At 44.9% G+C, this 14911-nt stretch overlaps 1 protein-coding gene across 3 annotated transcripts in view; it reads right to left on the reverse strand.

Annotated features, from left to right (window-relative positions):
- AFF1 (ALF transcription elongation factor 1) overlaps positions 1 to 14911 on the reverse strand; it is a 114244-nt gene that overhangs the window by 20933 nt on the left and 78400 nt on the right. For 2 of the 3 annotated variants that reach the window (XM_074867527.1, XM_074867528.1), the window contains exons 5-11: positions 14097 to 14183; positions 13294 to 13330; positions 12862 to 12913; positions 7761 to 7815; positions 7592 to 7629; positions 6026 to 6200; positions 2473 to 3390 (exon numbers count right to left, since the gene is read on the reverse strand). In XM_074867527.1, coding sequence (XP_074723628.1) covers positions 2473 to 3390; positions 6026 to 6200; positions 7592 to 7629; positions 7761 to 7815; positions 12862 to 12913; positions 13294 to 13330; positions 14097 to 14183 — 1362 coding nt within the window. The remainder of the gene's footprint in view (positions 1 to 2472; positions 3391 to 6025; positions 6201 to 7591; positions 7630 to 7760; positions 7816 to 12861; positions 12914 to 13293; positions 13331 to 14096; positions 14184 to 14911) is intronic. The other variant, XM_074867529.1, reaches the window with a different exon arrangement.

The following is a 14911-nucleotide window of genomic DNA, read 5'->3' on the forward strand; positions in this document are numbered from 1 at the left end:
GAAGGGGATGCAACTGCTAAACCTCTTGTGGCTAATAGTAATCAAAATTAAGGCACTTCCATTGCTGAAAATAAGCATTTCATCTGTTCTGGATAAACTTTTCTCTCCTCCCTCAGTCTGAATCACATAGACATGTATTCAGATTCCTCCTGGGAAAGTCATGAACTGCAAGCAATTGTGTTTTGTGACACACCTTATCAAAGGGAAGGAAAAAACTGCGTTCACAGGGAAGTTAGATCTCTCAGATTGCCCCAGACATGCAGGGGGTTTTGGTTTTATTAACAAGAATCTGATATAGATGAAATTTTAAACAGTCAGTTAAAATCATTGCCAGTGTCCTCCTGAAGAACAAGAACCATTAAGGCACAGAGGTGATACATAATACATTTTAATTGCACTCCACAGATCTTAAAATACAAAGTGTGCAAATCATCAGCCCACCTGCATGAAAAACCTCAGAATAATTTCCTGCACACCAGGCAAATGTAAAAGAAACTGCACTGATCAGTCAGCGTCACCTGCTGTGTGCCTGGTGGTGGGCAGAAGCATTCCAGGCCTTGCTGTCTCCCTCCCGAGAGCACAGCCAGGTTTATGTCACCATGATGGAGCTCAGTGGGTTGTGCTGGGCACAGAGTCTCCCTCTGGCAGTGTCACAGAATCATCGAGGTTGGAAAGGACCTTGAAGATCATCTAGTCCAACCGTTGTGCTCAGGGCAAGGCTCCAGCACCTCGATCATGGCCTGGAACTGTTTGCCAGGTTGAGCTCCACACTGCCGCAAGAGATGTCTGACAGCTGGACCTGGCCTCGCTGGCCACCATGAAGCCTGAGCCTCCAAGGACACTGATGCACCATGACATAAGAGAGGCAGCAAGGCTCTGAGGTGAGTTTTCCTGCAATTAGACACTCAGACTGCAAGAGGAGACATGTCTAACATCAAACAGCTCCTCTCTGGGGTCTCTGACACAACAGGAGAAGTGACAGATTTACTGCCTTCTCTACCTTTCTCTGCAAGAGGGGGGCTGCCAGGGTCTCTCAAGATTCTTCACCATTTCCCTGCTCTTCTCAATTCTCCCCACAACTATGAGAAGCTCAGAAAATTACAAGACTAAGTGAAACCCATGCGGGAACCAAGGGTATTCACCCCTCCCTGCTAAGCCACCTGCTCTGTGAGGAGAACCAAAAAGGTGTGCAGGCCCTGGCATACCCCCAGGGAACACCCACTCACCATAGGCCTGCAGCCAACTCTTTGTGCACCTGAACCACCGGCTGGAGGGACATTCACAGTCCCCTTTGGGAGGGAGCTTCCCAAAAACCACTAGTGAGCAGCGGTCACCTCAGCTAAAGGACTGTCTTGTCATTCAGGGGAAAGCAACTCTTACAGCTGAAGGACTCTGCAGAGGGGTCTCTGGGAAGCCCCTCGCTGGACACATTAACATTGCGGCTGGCACCACAGTAGCTCCAGGGACAACCATTTGCTGCGTAGTTATCCAAGCGCTGAGATCCAAAGCAGGGTTCAGTGATGGGTGTTACTATCAATGACCCTGGCTCAGTTCACAGTCTGCATTGATGGACAAGCAAAAGGCAGGGGGCTGCTGCTCTCACCCCTAGGAGTAACACAGGTGACACCTACAGAATTCACAGAGTCATCCAGGTTGGAAAAGCCCTTGAAGCTCCTCCAGTCCAACCATGAACCTCACACTGACTGTTCTCAACTTCACCAGATCCCTCAGCGCTGGGTCACCCTGAGAATTCATGTAAGCAAGCAATCACGACTGCTTCGTGGAAAGAAATGACTTCACCCAGGAAAAGACTACACTGCTCAGGCTGAGGTTGCATGGTGAAAGGCAGCAGAAGGTGCCCACGTGGACAAAACCGAAAAGCACAGACGGGGGTGGCCTGGGTGGGTTCTCCCTCTGGACAACCCCACAAACTGCAGGCAAGGTGCTCTCCCACAACAGACATTAAATGAGTAGCACGGATGGCTGCAGGGTCTGGGAGGTGCTGCAGATACCGTGCTGCTTTGAAAGGGGTTGCAGGGGGAAGGGGCACCGCAGCCCTCCAAAGCTCTGCTTGGGTTGAAAGCCAGAGAAACCCACAAATGCTACCAGGGGGCTGGTCAGCCACACGCTGACACAGCCTGCTGCCAGAAGCTCCTCCAGCATAGGCGGGCTGGGGCTTTGGTATCTCAGAAAGCTAGTATTCCAACAAAAAACATCCAAAAATGTGTTAAAACACCAAAGCATTTGTTAGCTTACAGTGCTTTTCACTTGCTCAGCAGGGGATTTGTGACCAACAGGAAACACCTGTGGACAGTTTTGATGCACATTCCCTTTAGAAGTTGGGTAACATCTTGAGAGAAGGAGCGTAATAGATCCACTCCCAAGCTATGAAGCGGAAACGAACTCTACACGTGTGTTTTTCAACCACCACCTTAGTCCTTGTACAAACCCACCTCCAACTCCACCTCTCACCTTCCTCTTTTGAAGGGACTTGTCAGGAGTGTCTGTGGTTTTCCTTTCCAGGTCCTGCTTCCTTGCACCAGGGAGTTCCTTGGTCTCTGCTCTCTTATGGTGGCTGCCTTTCCCAGGGGGCTGGGGGACTCTTGACAGAAGAGGAAGATCTATTTTCACCATGAGGGACTGAGGGGTGGGGGAGTCCCTCATTGGCGAGAGCAACTTCTTCCCCCTGACAGACAAGGGAAGTTTGTCCTGGTGGAAGTCCTCTCTGGCCACCACGGCAGGCCTGTGGCCACTAGTCCTGGTGGGGGTTGTGCCCTGGCCTTGAGGAAGGGGACTGAGAGCAAGATGCTCTTGGGCACTGCCAGGCAAAACATCTCTCGTGAGCTTGGGGTCCAAGAAGGGTTTGGTGTTGGCCTGGTGGGAGCTCTTGTGCTTTCTGTTCTCAGTGGGCTCTTGCAGTGCCGGCTTTGAGTCTCTTCTGTCACTGGATTTTGGCTTCCCTTTCGTTTTGACTTTTGGCTTGTCTCTGGAAGACTGGTCTCTGCCCTCAAAGGGTCCAGGGTCACTCTCCACCTTCAGGCCTCCCTTGGGCCCCTCATGCACCGGGGCCTTGCTGGGCCTTTTGATACCCACAGTCTGCCTGGGTGAGGGCTCCTCGGCACGCACAGGAGACTTCTGGCAGTTGTCTTTGGTCGGAAGACAAGTGTCCTGAGGAGCCATGGCTGCTCGGCCAGAGCTCTTGTGCTGAGGCTCCTTTGGCTCAGTGCACCGGTGGGAGGAGTTGCTGCTGACGCCCTGCCCCTGCTCCTTGCTCTCCTCACATCCATCCCCAGGGGCAATTTCACCGAGACCCTCTGTTGGCACTACTGGTGGGTTCACCTTGGTTAGCCAGTTGTCAAGCTGCCATTTATTAGAAGTTGGTGGGTCGGGCTGCAGACAAAAAGAGAAAGGAAGGATGCAAGACTGAAGCCTTTATGGGCTATTTCCATCCTAGCACAGCTTACCAGAACCCAGTGAAATTTCCCCTTATTGTTAAAAGAGCTTGAAAGTGAAAGACCATGAGACAGTGGGGATACTCTAGTGTGTGTACATCAACGCTTACTTCAGAAACACAGGATCAATCAAATGTGTTGCACAGCACTCCTGGATCCCTGCGAGCCCTACCTGTCACTCAGTAAGAGACCAGTCTATGTGAAAGCTTCATCTTGGTTTGCCACTAACGAACCTCATTCCACAATCAAACATATAAAAAAAGCAGAAATTGTAAAAACGGATTAGGTGCTTCTTTGCAGTGCTTTTGAAGCGTTATTTGCACACAGCGCTGCTTTCAAAATGAACGAGGATGCCAGCTATCACATCTCATTGAAGTGTGACAGGTAGGCTGTCAGGCTCCTGTGTTTTAACCAAAAGATATTGTATGGCTGGCACATCAAGTCCAGCCTCTTCCGAGTCCTCTGCCTACAGAACTCAACACTCACTCCCCTCTGTCTCAAGCAAGGCATGAGCAACGGCTGAGGTCTGAAGGCCTCTGGAGTCACAGTCAGGTAACATAATGTGGTTGCTACAAGCCCTGCCTAATCTAACAGTAGTCTGGCAAGTTACAAGAGAAGCAAACCCAATTAATCCTAAACGAGACAACAGAAGCTGCAAATCAGGGGCATGACTCTCTGGGGTCCATTCTGAAAAGATCACATATATGTCAGCATCACTCCAACGTGTAGCTCACTACTTGGGCACCATCCGAGCACAGCTACACTCCCACCCTCACTGATTCTCCCCAGTCACAACTCTCACTTCTGAGAACCACCATAACTCTTCCCCCAAAAGAGAAAGCCTAGTATGTGAAAGTTTTCCCAAGACTAACGAATCCCTTCTGCCGTGATTTCTTCTCTATCGAGACTCAACTCACTGTAGAATACGTGGATAAACAAGACATGTCTTCAACTGTGTTTGAGTGAGTCAATCTAGAAACTCGGTTTAAGAAACAGAGTTTGGTTTTACCATGGGTTTGTAAGTAAAATTAAACCACAAATTCCATTATACTTTTCAGATAACATAGATCTGCGTTATTTTCATTAGAATTTTAACTTAGTAGCCATTGAAGCACTGAAGGGCATTTTTTTTTTTTTTGTCAAACACTATAAAAACATGGCCAAAAGACTTAGTAAACTTTGGTTTATAATGTAGGTAGCTATCAGATCCTCTGATATACTCTGATCCTTTTCTACTCCTTCTACCATCAGTTATCTTGTTTGTGATCTACAACAGGTTTTCCGAACACAAAGGATAGTAAGAGACTTTTTTTGTTTTTAAAAAAAAGGAACTATTGCCTATAGGTCTTAAAGTCTGTGCCTCTGCATGTTACAAAGTGACTATAAACAAATAGGCCATGTGCGCTAACCTACTCCTTGAGCACCATGGATGAACAGTTTGTTGAATGAAAAAGAATAAAATAATCAACGGCAAATAGCCAGGACTTCACTAGAGTGAGAACAAACTTACAGTCTAGTATTTTCAGGACAAACTAGGCAGGATTTGGTAAAAGAGGAGAAGCGTAACATCTGTTTCCTTCCAAAGACACCCACATTGCAGAGGGCAAAGTCTGTAACTGAACTGCTAGAGGGTGAAGTGTATTAGATGTGAGATGAAAAGATATGCCTTCTCAAAGCTTGTTTTCTGCACATGAAATTCTCCCCGTTGATGTGCTTCTAAGGTAAAAGGAAAGCTGGGTCTAGGGGAGGCAGGCAGAAATAAAGTACAAAGCTTCTGGGCTTTGTGAGAGAGTACGTCAAAACTGTCAGCAGACTGGTTTACGTCAGCTGTGGTCCACAGGATATAACCATGAGCTTCCCACTGGCCTGAGAATGTTTTGCAAGCTGGAGGAACTGTTTGAAACCACGGGCCATGAGCACTTCTGTAGCAGATTCTGTATGGTCTCAATTATGCAAGTTTAAGGCACCAAGTTCTGTTTGTCTGGTTTTTTTTCCCAATAAAAGCCTCAGAAATGCCAGTGCAGCACTATTCAAGCCAAATTCAGCAGAAGTAAGTCTAAGCACATTCCAGCCCTTCCTGCAGGTCTGATCACTTCAGCTGCAATCTGGGAAAAGCTGAATCTGCCACTTACACACAGGAGCTGCAGGGAGGCAGCAGCTCCTCTTCATCTATCAGGAAACTGATCTCACCCTGAAGTAGCCCATAGCCTCGGCTCCCAGAAAAGCTGCATGGGTGGAGGTGGGTCCCAAACACCCCAGACAAGCCGTGCATCTCATCTGCGCCTCGCTTGTGTCTCACCAGGAGTGCTAGACAATGATGCCCAAGGAGAAGGGGCAACACTTCCAGGTTAGTCATGTAAAAGTCTAACTATGCTGTTACTAAGGGTTATTTAAGTGACAAACTCTAGAAAGGAAGCAAAGGGTACCAAAAGTCTGATGATGCAGCAAAGATGTCAAGGGGACCCCTGAACAATGACAGTATTTCAGGTCTCCTGTCCTGATCACATTCAGACAGCAGAGAGGCTGAGGCAAGAGGCTGTATTAAGCAGCTTCTGCATTTGATTTGCATTCACCTCAGGTGCTGACGCTCTCGGAGGGTCTTTTGCTTCACTGTCACTGGAGTTGCTCTCCGTCTCCGAGTCTGAAGAGCTGTCTGAGTCACTGGTGCTCCCTGACTCTGGGCTGCTGGAATGTGCTGATGCCACACTCTTGGGCTGGGACTGTAGGGCACTGCAAGGCCACCATGAGCTAAAATTAGAAAGCAGCATGGGTGAAGGTTACTTACTTATTCTATTGACATGGCAGGATTCAAAAATAAAACTGAAACCCCATGTTTTGGCACTGAGAGGAGAGGGGAGAAGGGCAAAGGAATACATTGCCATACTCAAAAGATAAAACACCGGAATAAGAAAAACCTCTGGAAATAATAAAACCTTCAACTCCAATCCAGCCAGCCAAATACCTCAGCAGGGCATCACTGCTGCAATATGAAGCTGCATTTAGCCAACCAAAGTTTAAAAAAATAACTGAAACTGTCAAGTCCTTTTCTGAAAGCCCCAACTCTCAAAAGAAAAATTTCCAATAAAGGCTAACAAGACAGAAACATATATTCCAGGATGGTTTGTCTCTTTGTGTTCTCCCCCTTTTCGCTTCTTTGTCTGTGTTACTTGGTCAAGGTGCTGTAACTGTTTCGTTAATGGCCATGTCAAGCAGCAGCACTTTTTGCCACACCCTCCCCAACTCAAAAGTGTTTTCCTCCAGCACTGACAATGACTCCCATGGAACTGAGGGAGAGCCATGACTTTTATGCACAACTTCTTTTCACTTTGAAATGGGCTTACGAAATCAAAATGTTCATTTTTTTTACTTCGAAAACTGTTTCTGACGTCAGTATCAATACATTTGCATGATTTGGAGGCAGGCTCCTTGCTGATCCAGACTGATATCACAAGAACACTGTTTCAAAAGCTTGCAGGGATGCAGTTCTATGCCAAGAACTGTCGTGCCCTTCTGCAAGCCTGACTTTGTAGACCCTGTGCTTGAAGAATATAGGTATCAAAGCAAAAATGTAGGTCAGTGCTCTCCTATAGGAAATATTACAGGCTTCTTCACCTTTCTTCCTCTAATGCTGGCATGTGGCTGTTCAGTCTACCTTGAATACTGCTTCTGACTAGCAATACATGACAGGAACTGCTTACAATCAGCTGCCTTATCAGAAGGAGCTGAAATAGCCTCAGGGAGTCTACCTAACCTTTTGCTGTTCTTCACCCACTTGGCTGTTTTGCACTTTCTTCTGAACTAAAACTGGACTCACACTCACCCGTCACTACAACAACTGAAAATCCTATCAGCTCCAGTGTGATCTACACATACATTCGCGGAGGGGAAGAGCAGAAAAGAAGGGAACAGGTGGGGAAATACCATTCTGGTTCCTAGGCCAAACCCAGCATGCCTGGATTATTCATTTCTGACTGAAGCTTTCAGTAAAACCCCACACAACTAAAGCCAGTTTTCAACAGCAGCTTCAGGTATCTAACAAGAAAAACCAAGAACCCTTACCCATCTACCCCCTATACAAAAAGTAGTTTTGGTTTTCTTCCTTATTTGGTCTAGCTAGTAGTTTGGGAACAAACCTGTACCTTGGAGGAGCAAGTGAAGAAGGTGGCTTTTCAGCAACCTGTTTTGTTCACAAAAACAAAGAGGAGAGGGGGAGGAAAGGTTAGCTTAAGGAACTCAGAACAACGCCACAAGTCGTGATGATTTAAAGGGATGTCTGTGTGCCTAGTGTATAGAACATCTAAAACTGACTTGGTCGTCACCACTCTCTTCGCTATCACTGAGCTGCAGGTCGTCCTGGAGCATTCTGAAAGACAACCAGAAGATAAATATCAGCCAAGGCAGACACAGTTTCAAGCAGCAGACACTGAAAAAGACTTGGTTTGCGCTTGCCAAAATGAATCAACCTCCCACATCCTTTTTGAACATTCGGCATGCTCAGTCTCCTCAACCCTGTCCTTCCCTAAATGAGTGATAAAATGAGAACACCCAACCTGGACATTTCACTGCGCTTCCCAACTGATCTCAGGACGGTTTGCAATGGAGGTCAGTATTGCTGGCTGCCATCTACAGACAACAAAGTCCTGTGAGGGGACTGCTCCTCAGCACAGATTACCTAGCACACTCACAACACAGACAACAAAGGTTACCTAGCACACTAACACAGCAGGGTGGGCTGGAAGAAGTGTGACCCTTGTAGAGCAAGGGGCTAGGATGCTGTTTGCCCCCATAGGCTCCCCAAGGGGCAGACAGCATTGTCTCCGCACCAGAAGCTGGGCATGCTCATGCTCTCTGCTCTCAGGGGCGGCGAATATTTCTTTTGTCACAGGGGTTCTCTTTTTGCTGCCGAAGTCTCCTGTCACACATACATAAGTAAATGCCAAGGTCAAGCCTGTCTCCTATCTCTTCTCTACACAATGAACTTCATGCTCCTGCACATCTCAGCGGTAACCGTAACACTGAGCAGTTCTCAAAGCAGTTTATAAGCGCGGAGGCACAAACCCTCTTTTACTATTGCTAGAGAAGAGAGTAGGCTGCCTGCACAAGCTTCCCAAAGCATATTTTACTCCTCTGCCTGCAAGTGGTAACTACTGCTTGCAATTTCAATGCATTACCGAGGTCCTCAAAAGGCTGGAAGGGAAGGATTTGTGGGGAGGGACCCAAAGTTCTCCCAAATTGTCATCACCCCTCTTTGGCAATCAAGCCGGTATCCCAAAAGGAGCTGGAAAACAGACAAGCAAAACTCTTGCTGTTCAAAAGTATTGTGATTCAGATCTTGAAACTGGCTGGAGACAGACTCCTCAACCCAGAGAATTACACAAGTGTCATTCCAAAAACGGGATAGAAAGTTTGGGAACAGAGACAGGGATTTCAATCAATCAGGTTAAAACTCTTGCTTATTTCAACCTCCTTTCAAACTAAGGGCTCTCTGTGAGAAAAATTTCTCATGCCCAAATAAGCAAAATAAGCCTCCAAGCCCTCATGACAACACATCTTACAGCAAGAAAACAAATAGGAAAGATCCCCAGTGAACCACATCACCTGGGAAAAATAGGGAGTTCGTGTTCCTGATGCTTGTTAGGAAAAGAAAAACTACACAAACCTTCACACTCTTTCAAGCCGTCATGTCAAATCAGGAATAAAATGAAAAAAGATTTAGAGCTCTGCGGGTCACCTCTAATGAGCCTGAGCAGTTTGAGGAGTAAAAACCTTGAATAAAAAAAAAATTCCCTTATTTAAACACTATCCCCACTAAGTAGACAAGTTATTTTACACTCATACCAAAGCAGTAGACACGCATGGACATACTTGCGTTGAAATAGGACCATGCTTTCTGCCGAATCTGGCCACGGTTTCCCAGTGAACAACAATGCCACAAGCCAGAAATGACTAATCTGCTCTTGCCCACAGAGCAGGACAACATGAAGAAACCCTAAAGGTCTCCTGTGCCTACCAGTACAGAGCCAGCCCCTCCCACACGGGTGACACCTCCTGCAGAGGTACTGACCCCACAGTCCCTGAGTACCTCTCGATGATGGAGAAGAGGCTCTCAGTGCACAAGGCCTCTGTCTGATTACGCTCACAAAGACCTACGTGCTTGCTTTGTTTGGCCATTTTGACTTTGCCATTCCCCTGTGAATATTCTCCATCTCCCAGCCTCCATTCCCAAATTTCCTTCCACACCTTCTTGGTGGAAATCACCTCTTGCCTCTTCTTTTAGAGTAAACACTGAAGGGAAGTGGTATGAGAAACCACCTTGCAAAACTGGGCCCCTGAATTTCCTACAGAAGGCAAACGGCACGCAGTGTGCAGCCATCCTGCATGCCCCAACTCTACAGGTGGGCTAGAGCTGAAGGTCACGGCCAGTCCGCTGAGACACAGAAAGGAAAAAAGAAGAATAGCAACAATACAGCCACTCACCACACTTCTGGGCAGTTTGGCCAAATGTCTACTGGCATCTCAACAAATTAGGGTTTTTTCCAACCCGTTAGGGGAAGCAGTCCACCAAAGGTGATAATGAACACACTACCAGGGATGCTAAAAAGTTCTGAAAGTGTTTGGGTTTTTTGTTTTGTTTTGCTCTAAGAATTATGGCCTACAGATGTATTTGCTTTAGAGGTAAGAGGATACTGCAAGGAAACACTACCTAGATCTTCTTTTAAATCTGATTTAACTGTTTGTAATAACAAGGACTGCCTTTTTTGCCTGAGCTTGCTGGTAAATAAAATGCAGCACCACAAAAGAACATTGCAACTACTGAAGTTCTATTTAGGATCAAGGAAGAGCAGTAAAACTTTAAATGAGGCATATTTCTGTCAGGAGAGACAAAGCCAGTTTCCCCAAAACAGGGTTTCAACAAATTGTTAAATAGCCTAGTTAAAAGACAATAAATCTCCTTTAATAATTTTAATGCTTTAATTAGCTCAGGAGTTAATAGATGCCAAGTTTTCATTTACAGGTTATATACACATCCTCAATCTCCCTGTAAAGCTATTTAAAAAGAGCTCTTTTAGCAAGAGAAGGAGCACTAAAATTAATATCGCTTGCCAAACCACCCCAGTGAAGGAACAGGCTGGCCCCTCTGCCAGCCGGGTTAAGGATGCATCACCAAGAATGAGCTTGGCATGTCCCCTTTTAAAAGAAGGGCTACTTCCATTCCAGCACAGCCAGGTGCTAACTTTGGTGCTGTATTCAAGAATGAAAGCCATCTGGGAAACCCTTGCACGCTTTGTAAAGCTGAATGCTTAATTCGGGCACACAGATGCACTGGGATTTCAACTTCTAATTAACCAGCACAAACGCTGTTTGTTTTCAGCCAGCTACATTTTGTAATGCAAGCTTCTCTAGGCAGCTGAATTTTCAGTCAGTCACATGCACTTTCAACTGCAGAGAAAGCAAGCCCTGTTGTGAAAATAAAAGCAAAAACAAAAGAAAAAAAAAAAAAAGCAGCGATGCATCAGTTCAAGGGAAGGATGTAGAGGAAGTCCTTGGGCAAATCTTGCTTGATTCCATTTTAGACATAAACCTAAGCCACCCTGTTCCTCCTGCTTCAGCTGCCTTCGCCGACTATGGGTACACATGTCTCTTGGTAGATTGGACACAGCCCTCTGAAGTGCCCACAAGGACGTCGAGCAGAGAGGGGATGTTGGCTAAGGACAGAGCTACATACTGTGCCAAATTTACAATTCCGGACCTTCGGGCTAAGAAAGGAGTACTTTCAGATTCTTGTCAACAGTAAGAGTCTCTGCCACCTGGAAAACCGACTAAAGCGCTAGAGGGATTTTGACAAGCAGCTGAGAAGAGTTGAAATAAAGATGATGGCTGTAGGGGAGCTGAGGAAGAAGGTGGAGGCTGGAGCAGTTGAAACTAGCATTTTTAATAGCGCAATAAAGTTCTCCAGAAATCGTTCAGGAGGAGCAAGCGGGTGTGGAAGAAGGAGAGGTAAAATAAAGAATGGATTAAGGGAGTAGCTGACTGTTCAGCAAGACACTATCCCACACGCCCTGCCAGCGAGAGCTCCTCTGCATGATGCTGGAACAGCATGAAAAGGGTTGTTTTATAGGTCTTACAGACCTTGAACTCAAAATTCTACAGTCTCAACCAAGATGGAGAGATAGTCTTCCTCTTACTTGTAACTAGACCAGTTTTGGGTTTGTTTGGTTTTTTTTTTTTAAATTAAATTGTTGATGATAAGGAAAAGGAAAACAAGTGGAGTACACTTTGTAGTCTGTAGTTTGCAGCCTTCCATGAAACAACGTATCATGGGGTAAGATGAGATCTTTGTATTTCACATGAACAGACAGGCATTTAATGGTTCGGCAACTGCCTTGCACACGGCCTTCCAGACATGGAAAGATTTCTATTTGTTACTTGGGGCTCAGAACATATCAATGCTGCCATCTGGCCAGGTTAATCCTGAAAGACTCATGTCAGTCCCCACAAAACTACTTTCAAGCAATTTCTGTCATTAACCTCATTAATAGATAATCACTGTCACCTACAAGGACAGTATCAAGTTATTTTATCCACCAACTTAAAATTTTCTGTTGAAGCGATTCATTTATTAGTTGGCACTCCTTCCTAGCCTTGTAAAACTTTTGCAGTGATTGTACATCAACATCTTACACTGAGAGTCAAATTCTAAGAGGCTTTCTTCTGAGAGAAACCATAACATGACAGGAAAAGAAGAAATATATAAAGTAGAAATATATATACACACACTATTAAAAGAAGCTATAGAAATTTCATCTTCACCCCACTTTGCAACTAGATAATGTTATTAGAGTATAAATAGGGGTTTTTAGAAAGTCCACATGAAAAGTTCCCTTTTGTTTTTTAAAATAAAGAACAACACTTTTAAGAAAACTTTTCCTTGGGCAACTGCAGAAAGTTATACCATATGACTGCTTTAAAATCTCACCCCTAGTTTTCAGAGTTTTCGTAGCTGTAGCTTTACTAGTCCTCACAGGCTTCAAAACGATATGCAGAATAAATCAGATTCAGTTTGTATTCCTTAGAATTTACATCAGTTGAATGCATTATTAGTAGTTTGAATAGCACTATGTGTGACAAGATGTTAAGTAGCCACAGATTAAAAGAGAAAAAAGCCCCTTCAATCTGGTACATTAATAGTTGGGGGGTTTTTTCTACAGTTTTGTTTTGTTTTTAACACAGTTGCCATAATCACGAAATGTTTCTGGTGGTGCAAATTCCCTGCATCGAAACTTTCTGAGAAAAATCAGACCGATAAAACCTTAATCTTCAGAATCATCAAGTAAACCGAATTTTAATTCATTCCTGCTTCTTTTAAGTAACTGCACAGTAGAGATGGGAACTGAGTCTGGTTACTTACGATGTTCTTGGTTGAGAACTAGGCAATCTTTTTGAAGGTGCGTCATACTGTTCTGTAAATCAAAAATGAATCGGTTGGTTTTATTTCCCTTACTTATATCGTATTTTACCCTAGGTCTTTGAACATCAGATTAGAAAGTCACTTTCTTCCATTATGTAATTATTTGCCATTGAGATTATTCATCACTCCAAATGGGGTTTCCTAACGAAATACTGTTTGATCTCTGTTGAACTGCTGCCTTAATTTCTAGGTAACGACTGTATACAATCTCTTAAGCATTTTCTAAATCCATCACTGCTCAACAAAGCACAGGAAATTGTGCTCCTTAATCAATGTAAACACTTGATGTTCTCCTCAACATACAACACACAACACACAAAACTGTCTGTCCATACACACGTAAGAGTGTGTTTTCTTTGGATTTCTACTTACTCTGATTCTGTGCTACAGATCCAACAGGCTGTGATTCCTAAAAAGGAAGGACAAAGTACAAATTGAGAATAAAATAAATCAGCTCTCTCTTCAGAGCAGCATAGCAATGATTTGTTTTCCATGTGTTACTGTAATAAATACTTCGACTAACTTGTCAAAGCATGACTTTGAAGTGTCCAATAATCTAAGCTGTCCTGATGTAGCTTAGCATGGACAGAAATGGTGCATGCTACTGCCACCAAAAAGGTGTGGCCAGCACATTAGTGGTATGTGCATTTTTGAAGAACTATTTAAAAAAATTTTGTAAGAGCTGCCAAATTCTTGTTTAACACAGCAAATACTTTTGTTGACAAGCGTTGTTTGTGCTGCAACAGAGATGAGATGCTTAAAATGTTTCTGAAAAGCAGCCACATTTGAAGCCCACGATTATAACAAATATGTAAGTCACTGAAACGTTACACACACCCCCCCTCAGCTCAAGCATCTTACAACTGTAAAAATACAAAGCTTGCTTAAAAAATAAAAAAAAGAGAAAAGATAATTAGGCTACCATATAGCCCACTCAAAAATGATTACTCAGAAGCACAATCTGATCCAATTCTCAGTAAAACAATGCGTTGCAAACAGCCATTAATACAACTCGAGATCCACTGTGCTTTAATTTATCTGACTTTGTCCAAAGATAATCTTTCCTAACAGCCTTTATCTATGAAAGGGGGACAAAATTAGATGAAACCACATGCAAGAGCCGGAAAGCTCTCTTCTAGTTTATCAAAAGGCCTGGCAAAATGAGCGTGTTTTACCTCTGTTGGGAAAGGAAATTTGGAAGGCTCTGCTGTACTAGGCGTATGAATACCTGTCAGGGGAGGTGGCCATGAGCGGGTCATTTCCTGGAAAGAGATTGAGAGAAGCGGCTTACAGTATTTTTGCCGATACACGCAGGTGAAGTTTCACGCTTAAGAGATTCATATGGATCTACCAAAAAAGTCCTTGTCGACCCAGTTGTAAACCCAAGAGAGAGTACTGCAGCAAGAAGCCCTCCTTTGAGCACAGCAGCCAGACCATGGTGAGGACTTGCTCCTTCTCTGCAAGCATACTTCCACGGCCCCAGTAACAGCAATCTTAGTGAAGCTTGTAAAGAGTTAAGTACTTACTGTGTTTGCAGGATTAGGCCTCAGCCTTACAGCTATCACAGTTAAAGGGAAAAGTAAATAAAACCTGTATATGAGTAGTTCTGGGGTTTTGCAAAGCACAGGACTTTCCTGTTACAGAAGTTCTTATATCCCCTTACAGCAACAGGACTCCAAAAGGCTTTTTGTAACTCAAGGAGGCCAGCCAGAGAGCTCTGACTGCCAGCCACTCCCTGTGCCATTCTGCCCGGAACACCAGCTTTTGCTCTGACCGACCAAGACACCTTTGACGTAGAGCTCTGGGACGTAGTTTCAAACCAAAGAAACAGACCGCCCTATGAGTTATGGCTTTAGGAATCGTTCTGCCCTGTTCCTCTGCCCTTACTCTCACCCATCATCACTACCAGGTACCAGCTTCTTGGGCTCAGCCATGGTCCAGGTGAAAGCAGAGCATAAACCCCACGGCCACAGGACAGGGCTCAGCAGGC

The sequence above is a fragment of the Strix uralensis genome, chromosome 4 (genome assembly GCF_047716275.1).
Source record: "Strix uralensis isolate ZFMK-TIS-50842 chromosome 4, bStrUra1, whole genome shotgun sequence".
NCBI classification, from domain to species: domain Eukaryota; kingdom Metazoa; phylum Chordata; class Aves; order Strigiformes; family Strigidae; genus Strix; species Strix uralensis.